General features: G+C 46.0%; 1 protein-coding gene across 2 annotated transcripts in view; it reads left to right on the top strand.

Annotated features, from left to right (window-relative positions):
* BBS4 (Bardet-Biedl syndrome 4) overlaps nucleotides 1-17478 on the top strand; it is a 71951-nt gene extending 54473 nt beyond the window's left edge. For both annotated transcript variants that reach the window (XM_067555977.1, XM_067555978.1), the window contains exons 11-16: nucleotides 1956-2108; nucleotides 2262-2433; nucleotides 3470-3539; nucleotides 7864-8005; nucleotides 9006-9216; nucleotides 13914-17478. In XM_067555977.1, the coding sequence (XP_067412078.1) occupies nucleotides 1956-2108; nucleotides 2262-2433; nucleotides 3470-3539; nucleotides 7864-8005; nucleotides 9006-9216; nucleotides 13914-14065 (900 nt within the window). In that variant the 3' untranslated portion in view covers nucleotides 14066-17478. The remainder of the gene's footprint in view (nucleotides 1-1955; nucleotides 2109-2261; nucleotides 2434-3469; nucleotides 3540-7863; nucleotides 8006-9005; nucleotides 9217-13913) is intronic.
* The last annotated feature ends 2295 nt before the right edge of the window (nucleotides 17479-19773 follow it).

Here is a 19773-nt window from a genome sequence, read left to right as displayed (position 1 = left end):
TGCCTCTGTGACTTTCAGGAGCAGAGCACAGACACAAATGAATATGGATAGTGTGGTGGAACATCACTCCTTTGCTAGTCTGCAAAGATCGTAATTTATACACAGTCTCTCTCCCAGCTATAATGGGGATAATTTTGGTCTAGCTAGTTGAACATGGGATCTGAATAATGGGGCTTACATAGATCATTGTGAGATCTATGGATGGCAAAGCAATGAATAAATACAAACCAAGTATTATTATTATTATTATGAAGACTACATTATTCATCCAGACTCTCCAGCAAGCCCCTGTGAAGTATTACAAATAATTTATTTGACAAACGTTAGTTTAGTTTAAACTATGTTAATTTTGGTGCAGTATCTTTGATTTTCTTTTTGATCGCATATGTTCAGTAGTCTGCAGTGTCATCCTCAATCAGTAGTGTGAATTACCCAGGCTTTGCTTGGAGTTAAGGAATGTTTTCATCTCCCCTTCAGTTAAACTGGAACAGACACCTTCCTAGGGCATCAGTTAAAGGAAACTCTTAGTAGATGGACCTTTTCAGAGACCAAACTTCTGAAAGCTGGCATTGTGCATCACTAAACAGACCCCAAACAGTATTAGCTAGTCAGGATGCAGTGTTTATTAGCCACATTGCTCAGGAAAGAGGAAGTGGGAAGTAGGAAACCCTTTCCCAATGTCCTGCCATCGCCCAGCCTACCCAGTGAGGATCTAGATTTCCCACTTGTTCTCACTTTGGAAGCCACTAGCAGAGAATTCCCCAGAGTCTCCACTCAGAGCATTGGCCTTTGTGACCCGTCCGTGCCTAGGGTAGCCACCTGAAAATGCCAAGGTCAGGGCAGGCTGCAAAGGGAGAGCAGATTCTCCCAGCACTGGTGGGTGGCACTGAAGTCAGACTTCCCAACCAACCACAAACAGTGCTTCTGATTCCCCACACTGGTTATCAAGAAGCTAAAACAAAAATAGACACAGTCCCCTTTACTGCATTTCAGTCTCTGGCTCCCAATCAGCCACTAGGTCCAGTAAAGAGATAAGTTATTTAAAAAACTATACTCTTTACCAAAAAGGTTCTCCTGACCCCAAAGGGTTAGCCACATTACCAGATCAATATAAGTTTGGATCTTACCCAAAACACCACACTGCCAGCCAATCCTTTAGTAACCAAAACTAAAGGTTTATTATAAAAGGAAAGAAACAAACTATAAGAGAAATGTTAAATGAGTAAAGCAATCAGACACATACAATTGATTTGAAAGTCCATATATATCAGGTTTCTAATAGAACTGTGGAGTTTGCAGGTTTGTATAGTCCCTCTGGTGTACATCCAGTACCTGGATGGGTCTCAGTCCTTTGTTTCACAGCTTCAGTTGCAGATGAGTTGATCCAGAGATAGGTGAAGACTGACTAAGACTGAAGACAAAACAGATGTGGTGCAGTTGCCTTTTATGTCCCTTGGCCCTTGCCGTGCTGCTTGTGGACATTTACAGGAATAAGATAGAGTCCAGGGTCACATGAGTAAGTCCTGGTGACTCATCAGGTGTATCCCTGGCTTCTCCCCCTGGGCCCACTGTACCTGTGAGTTTCCTTAATGGACCATTAAACAGGCTAATGCTGCAGCCATTCTGTCTGGGGCGTCACCCAGAAACACAGCACAAGCTGAAATACAGATTCATCAAACATATTCCAGACTTCCAACATAAATATGATATATGCATATAAACAATATAATCATTCTTAGCAAATAATAACTTTTCTGACGGTACCTGACATGGCATATCTCATATGGACATTGCAATTTTGAAATACTGATGTTAAATAATATCATAAATGGTCCCCCTAATTCAGCCAGCGTCACAGCCTTGTTTTTAGTTTAATACCTTTTATAGCATTTTCTCCTCACCATGTTTGGGGGAAGACTGATGCCTCAGCCACTCACTGTCGAGTTCTTTTGAAGGCTATCTTGGCAGCTGGCAGCATGATGCAGACTCACGGAGATTTTGATGTGGCCCTCACCAAGTACAGAGTAGTAGCCTACACCATGCCTGAAAGCCCTCCGCTATGGAACAACATTGGAATGTGCTTCTTTGGCAAGAAGAAATATGTGGCAGTAAGTGCTTGGTTCCCTTCCATTTCCATCTGTATTTAACTTCATTTGTGTAAGAACAAATATAAAACAACAAGGATCCTCCCCCTGTGGCAGAGACTGGAGAAAGTCTTGTCCACTCAGGCCATGTGACAGCACTGTTGTTCCTCTTTGCAGGCTATCAGTTGCCTGAAGCGAGCCAACTACTTGGCTCCCTTTGACTGGAAGATACTGTATAATTTGGGGCTAGTCCACCTGACAATGCAGCAGTATGCATCTGCTTTCCACTTCCTCAGTGCCGCCATCAACTTCCAGCCCCGGATGGGAGAGCTCTACATGCTGCTGGCAGGTAAACAGCCCGTCCCTCCTGCTCTGCCCTATCCCCTCACCCCACAGACCTGCGTTGACTTGACCAGCATGAGAAATACAGGATTGTAAGGTGGGAAAACAATGGGTGATGCAAGTTGTTATACGAGACTAGATAACTCAGCACACTGGTATTCAACAGTTTTTCACCACCGGGTCATGGACTGGTTTAAAATCAGATCATCAATGACCAAAAGTCAATGCCTTCTCACGCACCGAAGTACTATTCTTGCTATAGACTAGTGTCTATATCCCCAAACTATCATGGCTGGTCCCAGTTTACGTCCAAAGTCCATTGTGGGGTGATACAGAGAAGCTTGCACTGGTGCTGATCATACAATGACTTCTGTGACTAACAGCACTTGGGTTTCTGCAGTATCCTTAGCCCGGCACTTCTCACCAGCACTAAATCCATGGTTAGAAAAACTAGAAAGCAGGGATTGCAACTCCATTTGGAAGGGGATTGTGTACGTTCAAGAGGGAGATTCTCCTCCCAATTCTGGCAGAGTTGCTGAGATTAAATGACCAGGGTAACCTGTACAGAAGCTCTGACTTTGTCTGGATTTTAGGCACCCTGCTCAGATAGCTAATTTCTGTCTTCTTTCTGAGACTGGGATTCAACTTCTGGTCACTTCCTTTGCTGAAGTTGGGTGGTTGTGGAAGTGTTCATAGTGGTGCTTGGATATAAGCAAGGCATGTCATAGAGTGCGGAGAGCACCTCACTGGCGGCAGAAGTCTTGATTGACAGGTTTCATAGGAGTCCCTCTAGCCCAGGAATGTTTGGCCCATGCTTTCAGCTAGCTAAAGAGTTTAAAATCAGCTCCTGCAGAGGTTCCATTGCTCTACCTGATTCTGATGCAGGGGCTCAAAGAGCAATGGAATAAAGCATTGACATTCAAAACTATCCTTTGTAAATAGGCTCTGTGCCTGGGAAAGCAGACAAATCTATTTCTGATGAGTGCATTGAAGGCTTTGCATTGCTAGCGAGCTTACTTGTTTTCCTGTGTTTCTTTGGACAGTTGCTCTGACAAACCTCGAAGATGCTGAGAATGCAAAGCGATCCTATGAGCAAGCTGTAGCGCTGGACCAGTAAGTCTCAATCCTGACAGTCATTTGGGCAAGCTGCTTCCCTCCACTACTCATCTGTTTCCCTTTTTATCCCTTTCGTCTCTTTAGATTGTAAACCTTCAGGGCAGGAGCCATCTCTCATTAGGTCTACGTACAGGGCGCAATGGAGCCCTGATCTAACTTGGAGCCTCGGTATCATGTTAATACTGAGAGTAGGGCTATAAGGAGAGCCATCACCAAAGGTAAACATTTAATCTGGAATGGCCACAAGGTGGCACCACACAGCACCGGTCTCTCAAGAGCTGGACCGCAGTGGTGACAGTTAGTTTTCCTCTTTGGAGCCTTAAAAATGATGGACGTTCCAAAGCCTGTAAACAGAACAGCAGGCTTTTAAACCTGTTTGATATTTAGTGCCGTTCTGCTCTGTAAAGTGACTGTGTAAATGGCCCCTGCTCAGCAATATGTATTGAATTGAGCTACTTGCTTTAGTGGCAAAGTTCTTACTCCTGTTAGCCCTACACAGTTCTGGGAGAGAGAGCTGGAGTTTCTTCCTACCCATGCATCAGCAGAATTGTTAACTATGGTCAAATCATGTGGCCAAATTCTGCCCTCAGTTCTCACTGCAACCATGCAAGTTCATTGAAGAAATGGGGCTTGCATAATGTTACTTATGAAGATGTGTAGGAAGAAAAATCTCAGGCTGACTTTGGGAACCCAGGGAGAATTTGCAGGGCTGGCTCTTTGAAAGCTCATAAATGGAGCACATTTAAACAGGAGCTATTGAGAGACAAAATACACAGTACCCCACTGTCCTATTTTTACTGAGTCACTTTTCAGAGTAGAACTGCACCTTTGCCAATAACATGTCATAGGTAACTTGTGAACACCACACAATATACCTACAATGAGAGAGCATGCTGCAGGTATGAAACTAAATTCACTGCCCACCAAGTCCAGCTGCAATTGAGTTTCTCCCAGATTTCAGAATCTAACCCCTCCATGATTTGTGGGGGAATCAGATGAGTTAAGGAGAGCATTCAGGCTGCTTGGTAGTGTGTTTTGTGGGTAGATCAAAGTGCATGAATTAGAATTCAGCTTTACAAACTCTGCCTAACTATCAGGCACTCTTATGATGCTGCAGCCGTGTAGAATTTCCAGAAAAACAAAACCGCATCAAAGCTGACATTAAAGCCAACTGCCATTGATTGCTGGGAGGCAAACTGAGGGTGTTTAAGCCTTGGATCTCTGTGGTTTGTTCAGCTGACATCCCTTGTACTTTCTCCAGTTATCCTGTGGCTGAATCCCCATTCCCACAGATATTTTATTCTGGCATATCTTGCACAGTTTGGCTGGGAAGATGATTACAGTTTCTGCTTCCATCTCCATGAATAATTTTTATAGCAGCAGCAGTGTGATATTTGCCTGGGATGCCAGACTGAGGTCTGGAAAGAAAATGACCTTGTGGGTGTCTTTATGAAAGATGTCTCCTCTTTCTGGCAGTGGCTAATATATGGTTCTCCTCTCTCCCATTGTTTACTTAACTAATGATGGTCCTACTTGTCCACTTGATTCTCTGCTCTTTGCAAACAGCTCATCTAAACCAGCTCTCTTCTACCTCCACCCCAGTGTTTTTTGCAGAAAGGTTGTTCTCCAAGGCGTGTCTATTTTCACACATTATTTCCTGGGCTCTGACAGAGACAGTGCAGTTTTTAGATGTGGGATCATTGCTTTAGAAATAGCTTCTGTATTAAAGTAAATGAATAGGTTAGGTCCTAAATGTGATCAGATTTCTTTTCTAACAGCCTCCTCCATTATGGCATTGTCATATTCCTTACCCACGACCCGTAGTCGTGGCCTGCACACAGTCTGATTTGCTGCTTATCAGACAATGTGTGCAAAAGCTCCAGCACTTGAACCTTTCACGAAGAACATAGCTTCCGTCTTATAGAAGAAGGTAAAGGTGCTGGTCTCCTCGGCCAGCACCAACAGCCTCTTTCTCGCACCAGGAATGAGTGCCAGCCCCCTCATACAGCTTTATTGATCAGCGTTCAGAAGCACTACCATCTTGCTCTGTGTTTGTTGTAATAGAGTTCCAGAGGGGTAGCCGTGTTAGTCTGTGTACAGCAAAAACAACGAGAGTTCTGTGGCACTTTAAAATTAAATTTATTAGTCTTTAAAGTGCCACAGAACTCTCGTAGTTTTTGTTGTAATAGATGCACATGCTTCATCCTGGCTCATACACGCTAGGTCACCCTTTCCTGGGGGAGAAGTACAACTATAAATTGTGCCTCTAATCCACACTGGTTGGTGTCCCTCCCCTTGGAAGATGATTCTGATTTTAAACACAGTACATAGCCCTCTACCGCTCAGCCTGCGAGTCAGAATGAACTGCAGGCATCAGGTCACTTGGATCAAGACAGGATGTTGCCTGCTGGGATCTGTTGTCTCAATGGTTCACTTGTTTGTATCAAAGATGAGGCAGATAGTGCCGAGCTCAGACTCCTGGTGAGTCATCAGTGCAGCCCTCGTGCAAAACATGGGAATCTCAGTTAGAATGTAAGCTGTGTTGTCAATTCAAGTAAGAAAGAAAGGACCGGGCCACTGATGTCCATAAACCAACAGAGAGCAGAGGGAGCCAATTGTCTCGCTCGTTTAGCTTGCCCACATAACCGGCACGGTCAGAGCGCTGCAGGGACTGACAGAGGGAAAGCTACTGCACGGGATTATTGTGCATTAACTAAGAGCTTGGAAGCTTTGGAGAATGACAATTCTGGGAGCCAGTCTGCTTCTCTGAAACAAACCCACACCCATCCAGAGAGTGGTAGAGCTGCACAGCACAGCACTCCGACATCGGGATGGCACAGTGATGGTGCCTCTGTGCTCACGCATTAAAAGAGTCTTCAGTTACAGGACCACCAACTATTTCTCTTAGGCGGTATACACATAAAGGGAGCAAATTTAATCATTGACATATTCTTAACATAGTCTTTGTATGGAATGTCTTACAGATTTTTTGGGCGGGAGGGAAGGAAGATGGGAAAAAGGAAAGGAGAGCTTTGTTCTGCAGCACCTTGAGGCTCTGCTGGCTTGTCAAACACTGTCAGTGGCATGTGTCCGTTCCGGAACCTGGAACCATGTAGCCTCATGCCATCCGCTTGTCTCGTCCCACAATTGTGAGGAGAGAGCTCCTCTCCTGCAAATCTTCACAGCTGTGCAAGCCTAATATGGGTCGGAGCAGGGCTCCCCCAGCACAGCATAAAGAGCCCCTCACTCAACCCCTGAGCACTTTAAGGTTTGTGAGGGCTCATACAAGGGGTCCACAGGCTGCTTCCTACCTCTCCCTGCTGACAAGCAGCCTGACTTCACAGCTGCCTCACCCAGCTCCCCCAGGGCAGGGGATGAGAGACATGGAGGAGATTAGCTCCACTAACAGGCACTTACCCCAGCTGCAGATCTGCTAAGGAGTGCAACAGTGGGGCTCCCCTCCACTGGTCCTTGGACGATCTTTGGATACAAAGTCACTTGGCCAGCCAGGGTAGCTCGGAGAGAGGCAGCTTTAGGGGGAGGCTAGGCAGTTGGAGGAGCCATTAACATTTGAAACCAGGTTTGCATGGAATACTTCACTGGGAGCACAGAGTTTGCTAAGCCCAAATTTCCTCACTAATGTGGTCGGAGCCTGCTGCCATTTTGGTGCAAGTTGTATGCAAGTATGCACACAAACCCCATTTGTGTTAATAGCTTCCCCAGCTGCCTCCATAGCTACACACCTGCCAAGCAGCACAGAACTCACCCTGCCCTGGCGTTCTCCAGCAGCTCTGCAGCAAACTCGCCCTTAGCCAGAACACACACATGCACGCCAGCTCACTGGGGTCATTTCTGCACCACATTGTAAGTTACAGCCTCAGCCGTTTTGCCTGTAGAACTGGTCCCAAATGATGCCCAATTTTCTCGTGGGTAGGGAAAGTGTGTATTGTTTTTCGTACTTCAGAATTGCTGAACCATGTGTGCTCAGCCTTTCAAAAACAACTCGCTTGCCAGCAGAGATCAAGCATGGAGCATGTCAGCCTGAGAGGTTAAGAGCAGATGAAAGCAGGGTCTTCAACTAGGAACTTCTGAACAACCTTCCCTGTTGCGCTAGAGCAATCTCACTGCATCTCTCTGAGCACTTGCTTCCCAGGAAGGTTGCCGCGGTTATATGTGCAGTCCCTGGTGACTGTTTGGTTTCCTTGTAGCATGGTATCTCTAGCTTTGCCAACGGTAGCCAGCTCAGCATAGTGCTAGTATCAGGATAGGTTCTTACTGAGATTTTAAGAATGTGACTGATCCTGTGGGTTATCTGCTGCAGGTGCAATCCCCTGGTTAATTTGAACTACGCTGTGCTGCTCTACAACCAGGGGGATAAGAAGGGAGCGCTGTGCCAATACCACGAGATGGAGAAGAAGGTCAGCGCCCTGAAGGAGAGCAGTGCTCTTGACTTTGACCCGGAGGTACGTTAATAAAAATAGCTAGCTGGAAGCAAGTAGCTGGCGATCCCGTGTTGTAAGATCATTTATCCGCAGGGGGAAGGGGGGGATGGTAATTTCTGCAGCACACTGATGTGTGGTGCATTAATTGGCCCATGGAGACCCTGCTGGGGCACACTTCAGAGCCATTCGAGAACCTTCAGTGTACTCCTATAGGGTCTACGTGGCCCAATTAATTCAAAGCCTTTGGTGCTCTTCAGAAATCATGCCTCTGCAGAGCGTGGTAACCCATCTTGTAAACATGGGATCCAGTGAGCAGGGAGGGTCCTGTTACCTTTTGGGACCTAAGTCCAATTAACAGAGAATAGTTCAGTTCTCCAGACACACTTAGCTGGCCCAGGGGCCCAGTGAAAGCTGCTTGCTTCATCTCTGCTATTAAAACAGACTTTTCAATCAATACCTGAAACGTCAGGATTCTTTCTGAAGTGACTGGAGCGTCAGAGATGTGCTTTCCTAAAGCACTGTGGCTGCACTAACCAGCTACGTGTAACTCTGTGCAATATAGCGTGATCTGGAATCTGAGCTTATAGCTACTGGTAAGCTTCCAGCTCCCACGCTTTGAGTGTGCGCGATTCAGGGAAGGGGTCAGTGACCTCATCTGACACCTTCACAAGTGGGCTCCTCACCTACGTTTATCAGGGATGAGTGTAGAGCTGCAGTGTATTGTATCCTGTTCCAAGAAAGGCACCTTGGGGGGCATCATTTACTCCTGCACTTACTGCAAGAGTGGAGGTCACTGTGAGTTGCTATCTCCAGTTGGGAAATCCTGACTCTGTCTCGTTCCCTTCGAACTGGCCCATGGCACTTGCTGTAAAAGCAGCTCTGGAGTAAAGCTGCTGCTAAAACCCCCAGCTGGAAGCTGAGGCGTAACAGTCCCAGGCTGGGACAGGCACTGCTGCCCTCGCTCCTGCCGAAGGCATTCCTGGTTGTGATTCTCTCCTCTTTCTTTATGTTGCATGAGAAGATGGTGGATGTGGCCCAGAAGGTGGGAGCTGCCCTGCAGGTGGGGGAGAGTCTGGTCTGGACTAAACCCACCAAAGATTCCAAATCAAAGCAGCGAGCTGCTGCATCTAGCAAATCCTCCAGCACTCAGCAACCTCTGGGCTCTAACCAAGCCCTGGGTCAGGCCATGTCTTCAGCAGCTGGGTATGGGAAGACTGTGCAGCTTTCTACAGGTAGATCTCCTTTGCATTTCCATATGGCATGAGAGGAGAGGGTGTTGGGATGAGAGGAAGTATTCACTGCCAAGTGGGAGCATTTGTCCCCCTCCCTGCACCCTGGGTTATGAAATTTATTTAGCAGACACTTACGTAGACACAAGAGCTTTGCATCTGAGAAGCCCAACTCCATGTGTTCTGCCAATGGAGTATGAGCATTGCGCTATAGCGTGGTGCTCCCATAAGGTTGCTGAAATCTAACACTGTTTCTCTTCTTGTCTCAGTCATACTGGGTGAGTGTCTATTATCATGAGATCAGTTTCCTCCTCTGGCTCAGGGAAGGAAGTAGGTTCCTGTGTGGGACTCCTTGTCTTCATCCATCAGAAGACAGATGGCTGAGATTGGATGGGGCAGCTTCTGGCAGAGGAAAGATGGAAATGATCTTTCCTCTCATTCACAAAACAAACACCGGCCTGTTTCAGATGTCTCTAGCTGCCGTCAGGCCCCTCTCTTTTAGTGCATTTAGTACATCCTACTGACAATAGAACATAGAATAACATCATCAGCCAATGGGCAACAGCAAGACAGGCTACTCCTTGCTGGAGCTGCTGGAGCATGTTGTATTAACATGGATGGAATATACGGTCCCAAAGAATCAGAGGTGTGAACATGACCCTGAAATTGACCAACATTAAACAGTTTTAAACAAGATTGGAGGTTTGGTATATGGAGACCTCAGCCTGCTCAGCACTGTGGCAAACAATCCATTGAACATCTTTGTAACCTCTCAGTAAAGATGCAGAAAAAGAAGGAAAAACAGTTAAAGCCCTTGAAATGTAAAGCATTAAATAAGGTTTTCATTTTAACAGCCTCCCTTTCCCTTTGGCTGGAGAGAGTTTTTAGAAGGGAAACCCCCTTGTTGACAGTCTTTGAGAATTTAGATGGTATTAAAGATTGTAATAACTGTCCTTTTGGGAGAAAAGAGAAGTAGTTAGTTGAGATGGGCTGGAGCTGCTGCTGTTGCTAAAGTTTGACCCCACTTCCTAAGAAAATAAAACAAGACAAACGCGCACAAAAGTGGAGAGAAAACAGCAAAGAGAGAAAATGCAGCTGCTTTCTCTCATGTTGACTTTCACTTGCAACCTCACTGCTGGAAAAACACAGGCCCAGCACACAGTACTATCATCCATTCTGATACTTGGCAGACCCATACCAAACCGTACAGGTGGTTTAGGCATAGTTAAAAATAAAACTATAAAGGAGTTGAATTGGGTTTTACCAGCCAGGACTTGAGACTAGGATCGTTTTGCTCCTGCATTACTCCCCTCTCCACCGGAGCAGGGAGGTCGTCCTTATCTTCACTTATTTCAGTGCAAGTCTGAGTGTAAACACTTTTGGAATAAAAGAGCCCTATTTTGATTTTACTTAAGAACTACCTCCCCATACAGACTTCCACTATAGTAACTACAGATGCAGATCAAAACCCACCCATGTCCTTAGTTTGGTTCCAGTGTGGGTGTAAATCCAGCCCTCCATGGACCGTTTTCTGTTCCAGTGCATAGACTAAGTTCTACCCTTGCACATAGGTGGGTAGTTCCCATTGGCTTCACAAATCAATCCAAAGCTGATTTGGACACTGCATCTTACTTCTCCATCAGTAACATGGGGATAAAGATAGCTACCTCCCCCTGTAAAGTATTCTGAGAACTCTGGCTGGACAGCTATAAGAGGTAAGTATTATTGCAAAACTAATTACAACTACAGAAAATCTGAGAATACTTGAAACTGGGCCATTGGTCTGAGTTTTCTCTCAGCCCTCAGCTTGGTAAGTTCTTGTTGCTTGAGATGGTCCGGGGGAGAATAGACTGAGGAACCCTGATATACAGAATGGAAAACTGCATACAAAGGCCTGCCACAGTTGGTGCTTTCTTCGAGAGCCCTTTCCACACTGCTGGTGCCTTTGGTTAAATAAGCTTTGCCTTTCTAAGGTACTTTCCATTCAGCACCATTATAAACTACGAAAGTAAGCCTCAGCCAGGTCTGTACCATCACTATCATATGGAAGGGGAAGCTGAGGTCCGTTGTGACAACTGGGCCTACAAATTTACTCTAATTGTGAGTTTGATTGTAAAAAGTGAGTGTAAATTTAGAAAATGTCACAATAACGTATAACAAATGGGAATGGGAACAGGTGCAAGTAAACCAGACAGTGAAATTGGATTAGTCTAAACCAAGGAGGCCATGTTGATATAATCCTAGGACTGTTGAAATTATGCGTGTTAAGAACAGAAAATGCAGAACCAGAAATTAATTAAACAAAATTGATGTGTCGGATATTAGGCCTAACTGAGGGACAAAACAATGAGGGACTGAGCTATTCCATCCACAACTCCCTTTCTGGGTCCTTAAAAGAAAGATCTTGTGGGAAAAGTATGAAAGAACTAAAAGAAAAAGCAGGGAAGGACAGACAGAGGCTACTGGTGCAAGCTTCACCTTCATGGCTACCACTCCCACCATTTCCTGGGACCCCGGACCTTCTTCATCCTGCTCCTGAGAAATGCCATGACCAGGCCAGGCCAGGCCAGAGAGCGGGACCCAGATAACATCACCAGCTTTCCCAGCACCAGCTGAATCCAAAACACCACCTGGTACGAGAGGACTTTACCAACAATAGCAATAACAACAGCTCCAGCTCACCTCAACTAACTTCTTCTCTTTTCCCGAATAGGACAGTTGTTGCCATCTCTGGTACCATCTAAGAGACTGTCAGACAAGAGCTCTTCCTTTTAAAAGCCTCTCCAGCTAAAGGGAAAGGGCACAAAGGCTGTTGTTAATGGCAGCCTCCTGTAATACTTTACATTTCAAATGCTTTAACTCTTTTTCTTCACATCTATCTGATGTGATTGCAGAGCCATTGGCTATTATCTTTGAAAGCTCGTGGCGATTGGGGGAGGTCCCTGATGATTGGAAAAAGGCAAATATAGTGCCCATCTTCAAGAAAAGGAAGAAAGAGGATCCAGGGAACTACAGACCGGTCAGCCTCACCTCAATCCCTGGAAAAATCACAGAGCAGGTCCTCAAGGAATCCATTTTAAGGCACTTGGAAGAGAGGAAGGTGATTAGGAACAGTCAACATGGATTCACCAAGGGCAAGTCATGCCTGACCAACCTGGTTGCCTTCTATGAAGACGTGACTGGCTCTGTGGATGTGGGGAAAGTGGTGGATGTGATATACCTTCACTTTAGCAAAGCTTTTGATACAGTCTCCCACAGTATTCTTATCAGCAAGTTAAAGAAGTATGGGTTGGATGAATGGACTATAAAATGGATAGAAAGCTGGCTAGATCATTGGACTCAATGGGTAGTGATCAATGGCTTAATGTCTAGCTGGCAGCCGGTAAAAAGTGGAGTGCATCGGGGGTCAGTCTTGGGTCTCGTTTTGTTCAACATATTCATTAATGATCTTGAGGATGGGGTAGATTGCACCCTCAGCAAGTTTGCAGATGACACTAAGCTAGGGGGAGTGATAGATACCCTGGAAAGTAGGGATAGGATACAGAGTGACCTAGACAAATTGGAGGATTGGGCCAAAAGAAATCTGAAGAGGTTCAACAGGGACGAGTGCAGAGTCCTGCACTTAGGATGGAAGAATCCCATGCACAGCTACCGACTGGGGACTGACAAGCTAGGCAGTTCTGCAGAAAAGGACCTCGGGGTTACAGTGGATAAGAATCTGGATATGAGTCAGCAGTGTGCCCTGGTTGCCAAGAAGGCTAATAGCATATTGGGCTGCATTAGTAGGAGCATTGCCAGCAGATCGCGGGAAGTGATTATTCTCCTCTATTCAGCGCTGGTGAGGCCGCATTTGGAGTATTGTGTCCAGTTTTGGGCCCCCCACTACAAAAGATGTGGACAAGTTTGGAGAGAGTCCAATGGAGGGCAACAAAAATGATTAGGGGGCTGGAACACAAGACTTATGAGGAGAGACTGAGGGAACTAGGCTTGTTTAGTCTGCAGAAGAGAAAAATGAGGGGGGATTTGATAGCAGCCTTTAACTACCTGAAAGGGGGTTCCAGAGAGGATGGAGCTAGGCTGTTTTCAATGGTAGTAGATGACATAACAAGGAGCAATGGTCTCAAGTTGCAGTGGGAGAGGTCTAGGTTGGATATTAGGAAAATGTTTTTCTCTAGGAGGGTGGTGAAGCACTGGAATGGGTTACCTGGGGAGGTGGTAGAATCTCCATCCTTAGAGGTTTTTAAGCTGTGGCTTGACAAAGCCCTGGTTGGGATGGTTTAGCTGAGGTTAGAACTGATTTGAGCAGGGGGTGGGACTAGATACCTCCTGAGGTCCCTTCCAACCCTCATCTTCTATGATTCTTTTTCTCTATCTTTGTAACCTTCCAGTAAAAGATTTTAACGGTGTGTTTGCCCTAGTACTAAGCAGCCTGAGGTCTCTGTGTAGAAAACCCCAACCCTTGTTTAACAGTGGTTAGTGTTGGACAGTGACTGGGTTATGTTAATGCCTTTAGTCCATATATTCCATCTAAATTAATACAACAGGTGGGTTTAAAGGGACTGGGTCATACCTAGGTCTCAGCACAGGCACTGAGCCCATTGCTGACTCCCAGCCTTTTGCTTTAACCATTAGATGCTGTTTGCTGTGGCATAGAGAGGAGTGTATGGGACAGTTGCTGTAACCGTGTGTTCTGTCATCAGGTGCTGGTGTATCGACTCCCCTTGCAAAACCTCCGTCGCTGCCTCTGGAACCTGAACTGGGCTCAGAAACAGGCCCTGAAGAGACCACGTCCTCTACAGAGCCCCAAGAACGGAGAAAAGAGAAGCGCAAAAGCAGGCTGACAACAGACTAAAACAGCTGCACTGGCCGGCCTGGGCAGGCATTGGGGCTGCTGAGAGCAAAGTCCTCACTGCCCCGCCTTGACTCACGCAGTGACGTCACTATGCAGGGAGCTTAGACAGAACGCAGCTGGACACCATAGTGACATTAGCACCTGGCCTTGGGCCCATCTCGCTGGCTTTGCTGCATGGCCCCCAGGAGAGGTGCTGGTGAGCTACCCACTAGTGCTGTTGTGCACTCCCAGAGGGAACGGGGGAGCAATCACAGTCTTCCTTGAGGAAGGGGCTACCGAAGCATTGCACACACTGCTTAGGTGCTGAGTCAGCAGGACTGTTTAGTAAGGGCCAACTGCAGTGACTGTGCAGCTTTTAAAGCAGTAGCTTGGCCCAGCTCTCTAGTTAGAGCCCAGCAAGGATCATGTCCCTCTAGCAACTGAGCCTGTTCGATGGCTCAGAGAAAGCTCTCCCAGCTCCTTGTAGTAAGTCAGTGGAAGAATTGGAGGAGGAAGAGAAGCTAGAAGAAGTAACAGAGCAAGTGAGTGGCAGCCAGAGGAGTCCCTGGAGTAAACCACCCTAAAGGTGGGCCTGGAGGAGGGGCAGCAGTTCAGGCTGTGTTCATTGAAGATAATGTTAGAAGTTACTCTGCATTGCTCAAAAGGAGATGTATGCAAGTAGCAGGCCTGTTTAACAATGCCCAGCCTCTCGTCTGGCTTGGCCAAGAACCCTGGAAAAGCATTTCCAGCCCCCTTTCCTTGGGCAGTTAGCTGCAAGGCAGCCTGCCTGCTACGTTGGACGAGGAGCTCTCTCCCTCAGAGCTGAGCCCCAGGTACGCAAGGCCAGCTATATGTGGGGCTGTCAGTCCTGCAAGGCAGAGGTGATGGGGAATGGGAGGGGGCAGACTGCTCTGAATGACTTGCCCTTCAGCCAGTAGCACATGAAAGGAGATCAGACTTTCATCCACAACGTAAGTCTCTTTCAAGCGTCGGTTTGATGCTGGTTTTACTTCAGGACCCTCTGGCTGGCAGAGCAATTATGACAGGCAGGGGGTGCTTTGTTACCCCTCTCAGTTTGGTGGGAGTTTTAAAATAGGGTGGAGTAATTTACCTTCAACATGCAGCTCCCCCGTAAGCTACTAGCATCCTCAGCAGGTTGCTCGCTCCATTTGTTCTGACGGTGAGAGGTTACAACCAGTTAGAGCAAATCACCCAACCTCCTGCACTGCTGCCAACCAGCCCAGTAACTGTTTGTCTTTAAATTCCTGCTGGCCACAAGGGGGGAGCCCTGCTTACCTGCCATGAGGCGAAAGTGTGTAACGCTGCCAGCCAGACTGGAGTAACACCCCCCACCCCCTTTCCCTGTCCATGGTGGGGACAGCCGCATCACAAAAACATGGTGTAACTCACTTTAGCGAAGGAAAGATGGCCCCACTGCTGTTCTCGTTCCATTCCCTCGGTCGCTAAATGCAAATGGACAAACAGAATCTGAAACAGTGCCTGCCTTTTCCAGCAGCCATCGGGAAGTTCGACCTGTTTTAGGTTCGTACTCCAGGGGAGAGTTCTTTTCTTGCACAGTAGATTCATGGCCTCAGGAAAGCTGGGTGGTAGCAGGCACTAAGGTGTGTTGGAACAGTGAATTAGCCAGTTTCCTTAGGGTCACTTACCTTCTGATCCCCCACAAACAATCCTGTTGACACTAGCTAGTCTAATTTTAATAAAGCCATTGGAGCAGCACAAGCTGGGTAGTGGCAATCTCTACGCTTCCATCCGTTCCAACCCTTTTCAGGCTCAATTGCAGCCCACAAGGGAGAACTGGCACCTTGTTTGTTTTTTAAACTTCAGTCCATTCACACTGGGAGGGGAAAGATTATTACCGCTAAAGAAATGGCTGTAACCAAAATCTCCTGTGCACTGGGGCTGTCTCATTCTCCAGAAGTGATGGGGGCAGGGGAGGGGAGAGAACCCTAGTAAGGGCTTCTCAAATACAGCTCTTTGGGATAATCCTAATGCCCAAGAAAGGAGCATAGTTGGCCTGAACCAGGGCTGTTGCTTGGACAAGCTGACTGGGGAGGATTTATTTTGCAAAGAGAACATAGCAAGATCCTCTATATGCTCCTGTCCCCAGAAGAGGGAGAACAGGCTCTAGGTTTGCATTTCATAACTTACTGCTAGTTGTACCAATTAGTAGGTCATTTCAAGTTTTCTGTTGCCAAGACAGCTCACACCTTGTGACCAATTTAGCAACTGCCAACTTTAGCCGAGCCTGCAGCTAGGCACAGCACCCCAAACCTGAATGGAGCAGGGAATGGTAATACCCATATGAGATACATGGGCTGTCTGAGTTAAGAGACTAGTTAAACTACAGGTTAGGCCAATTTCTCTGCCCCTCACCCACTAATAGTTGGTATCTCCTAGCCTGCCTGCCCTGGCCTCATTTAAACAGCACACTCCCACCAAAAAAGCTACCATCCTCTATAAAACTGCAGTAACTGTTACTGGTGTAGCCCTTGTCCTCCTCTCCCCACAGGGGTTGTGTTCACAGCTAATACCCCTAAACACATGCCTGAAGACACTGAATTAATAACTCGCGCAAGGCACCCTTTGTGAGTGTTGCTGTAGGAACCTACAGCTCCCACTGCTGCCAGCATATCAGGTGCTCAGACCTCTGAAAACCAGGTTACAGGTCAGTTACTGTTCCTGATTTTAGCTGTGCAATGGTAAAGCTGTATTATGGGGATAACCACCTTAATGTTGCATCAGTGTCATTTAATCAACAATGCCTAATCAGACTAGACAAGAGAGGGAGTTAACATTAGCTTAGCCACTGAATGCGTGTTGCAATGTGGGCAAGGGGCTGTTACAGCCCTATGTTGTACATGCCAATTAGCTACTGTTGGGCAAATGACACTAATGCAACTTTAGGGTTATTAAAGTGCAGTCAGGGAACAATGTTAATGTATTTTGGGGATTTAACTGATAACTGGCTGATGAGAGCTTGATCTATTAAAAACACTCAATGAAGAGCAATATGTCACCATTAGTGCCCTGTTTAAACCAGGTTTGACTTCCTCCTAACCCATCTAACTGGGCTTGCAGTTATTTTGTATTACAGTAGCTGCTAGAGGCATCCGCCTGGACCAAGGCCCAACTGGGCTCAGTGCTGTATAAAGCAAAGTTTGTTCCCTGGAGAGCTTGCAATGTAAATAGACAAGCCAAACGGTAGGTGAAATGGGAAACAACTTACTAGAGTGATCAGAGTTATGGCTTAGGTATCTTGTTAGTTGCAGTTTTACATTGCAATCGTCCTACCACATGTTCTGTCATTTCCATGGTGTTCGTGTGAGAGGGGTGATTTAACTGGAAGAGCAAAACATGTAAATGTGTAACTAGACTGTAGATGAGGGGGGATAATAAATGAAATTGAAGCTCTGCATGTGGTTTTTGCCTTTGAGTGTTGCAATGGTGCCATTTGCATTCAATGGATTCACAGCAGTCACCACCCACTAACCACCCTGTACTCTCCAACCTTGACCTGCCTGATGGCGAGTGAGGCTAGACTGGTTTTCATTTGGTAACGAAAGAAAGGTAAGTGTGGGATTTTTCAGTGGAATTTATGCTCTGATGTTTTTTGTTTCCATCTCCTGTACAGCCCCCAAACAAGCTGCTGGCCTGAAACTTAATACTGAAGTGATAGTTTTCCTTCTCTTTCCATCAATAGTTATTTAAGAGGGAAACACCAGCAGGTCAGAAGGAGTTGTGAATTTGATTTCTAGGGACATGAGTGCCACTGGCACACCACAGACTAGCTTATATATCCTGTCTAGGTTCAGAGTAGGCAGAAGAGGTGCTATAATAAGCTCTAAAGGCAAGGACATGCAGCAAAGGCTGTCATTTCAGCCAAGAGTAGCCTAGAACGAAGTCGGACGCAGGCTGTTCCAAGCTAGGAAGATGGATTTTCACTTGGCAGTGCCTCGATGAAGACAGACAGACAGACATTAGTAAGCTGAATGCAAAAAAAACTTTACTAAAAGAGTGTGACAAACTCTATACAGAAATGCACTACAGAAATCAAAGCACATCATATAAAAAGTCCCAACATGATTACAATAGAACAGACACACATTAATTTTACCTCGAAGGTTTCCCCATGCACTCCCCCATCTCCCAAGTCAAACTGCACAGAAACAGAATTTCCTGTGGCAGTGCTTCATAGATATTGTACAAGTGGAAAAAAGCTAGGCTCAGACACTAGTTTGTATTGTCTAACAGAAGCTTTCCTGAGAAGTTCTTACTAAGCTTTTTGGCTCTTGCACTTTAACAAGATCATTCACCCCAGGTGCCAGGACTTGTGTTCTTCAGCTGCCATGAGTCACTGCTGAAGCAGGATGACACCAGGTTTAGCTTTAAAAATCACAGCTACTGTCACACATGCCTGTCCCGTTGCTGGCACGGAGACAGCAGATGCTGTGTACACAATGGCCAACCTGATTTGTTCCCTTTGTCCAGGGAAACCCAACACTCCCAACAGCCAGAAGTCTGACCCCACAATAAGGGCATGGACCAACAATTCCCTGATATTTCAATCTGGTCAAGATTTATATCCCACTTGAGATATTATGCAAGAAACTTCACCATCTGTTACAGCAGAAAGTTTCCTTAAACTACCATCTCCAGTCAGTAGGAAACGATCACAGATGGACTGCATGGAGCTTGAGGCAACAAAGTTTGGCTGAAAAAAATTTAAATGAATAAGATTTAGGATTTCAGGAGCTGGGCTGGAGCCAGCTGATCATCCTTTCCCCCCTGCACTATTTACAGCATTCTAGGCGGGATACCCTTTAGGCTAGGGCATCTCTTCACAACCTTTTTCTTTCTGATGCCCCCCCACTAACATGCTATAAAAATGCCAGAGCCCAACAGGGAGGGGTGGCCTCTGGGCTTCAGCCAGGGAGGGGAGGGTGGGCGTGGAGCTTCTGCCCCATGGGGTGCCAGGACTTGTGGCCCCCCTGAAACTGGCTTGTGACCCTCCAGGGGACTGCAGACCCCCCAGTTGAGAGCCGCTGTTTTAGCTGATAGGATTCCTCATAAGTCATATGGATAAAGACAATGATTCCCTCCTACATCACTCAGAAAATGACCCTTATACTGCAGTCCATTAGTTAGAGTATTTTTCTCAATTTACTTTGGTTACATTATAATTTAAGAATGTCCATCCTTCCTGTTATAAACACAATGTAGAAGGCACCAGCCCCATGTTTGTATTGAGGATTGGAAGAATTAGATTATCAGTAAATGTCAGTAAACACTGACAAACATTGTACATTTCACTTTACCTTGACAAACCCATGAAAATATATTTCCATCGATGATAATCAAAATTTAGATAGCCCAAGACAGACAAATGTTGCTTGAGAACTACTGAGTTCCATCTTAATGTGTATAAAATATATTGTAATGCTTGCATTAGTACCATTTTAGAATCTCAATATTAACTATTAATATTGTCAAATTATTACTGTCTGAGCCCCCCCAATAATTTCCCACAACTGTGAAAATTTGAGTAAAAATCATCTATCAAAACTATTTAAAAAATCAAATTCTGTGTGTATATATTTAATTAAGAATGAGAGTGAGAGAAGGCAGCAAGAAGTGATACAAACACCATTCATCTCTCCAGTTTAGACTTCCCAACCCACCTCAGAGCTGGAAAGGGGCTTGTCCCATCT

This window comes from Emydura macquarii, unplaced genomic scaffold, assembly GCF_026122565.2.
Source record: "Emydura macquarii macquarii isolate MOO-44397 ecotype Brisbane River unplaced genomic scaffold, CSIRO-AGI_Emac_v2 contig_1644, whole genome shotgun sequence".
Taxonomy (NCBI): domain Eukaryota; kingdom Metazoa; phylum Chordata; order Testudines; family Chelidae; genus Emydura; species Emydura macquarii.
The sequence above is the reverse complement of the archived record's forward strand: the minus strand, read 5'-3'. Positions and strand labels throughout refer to the sequence as shown.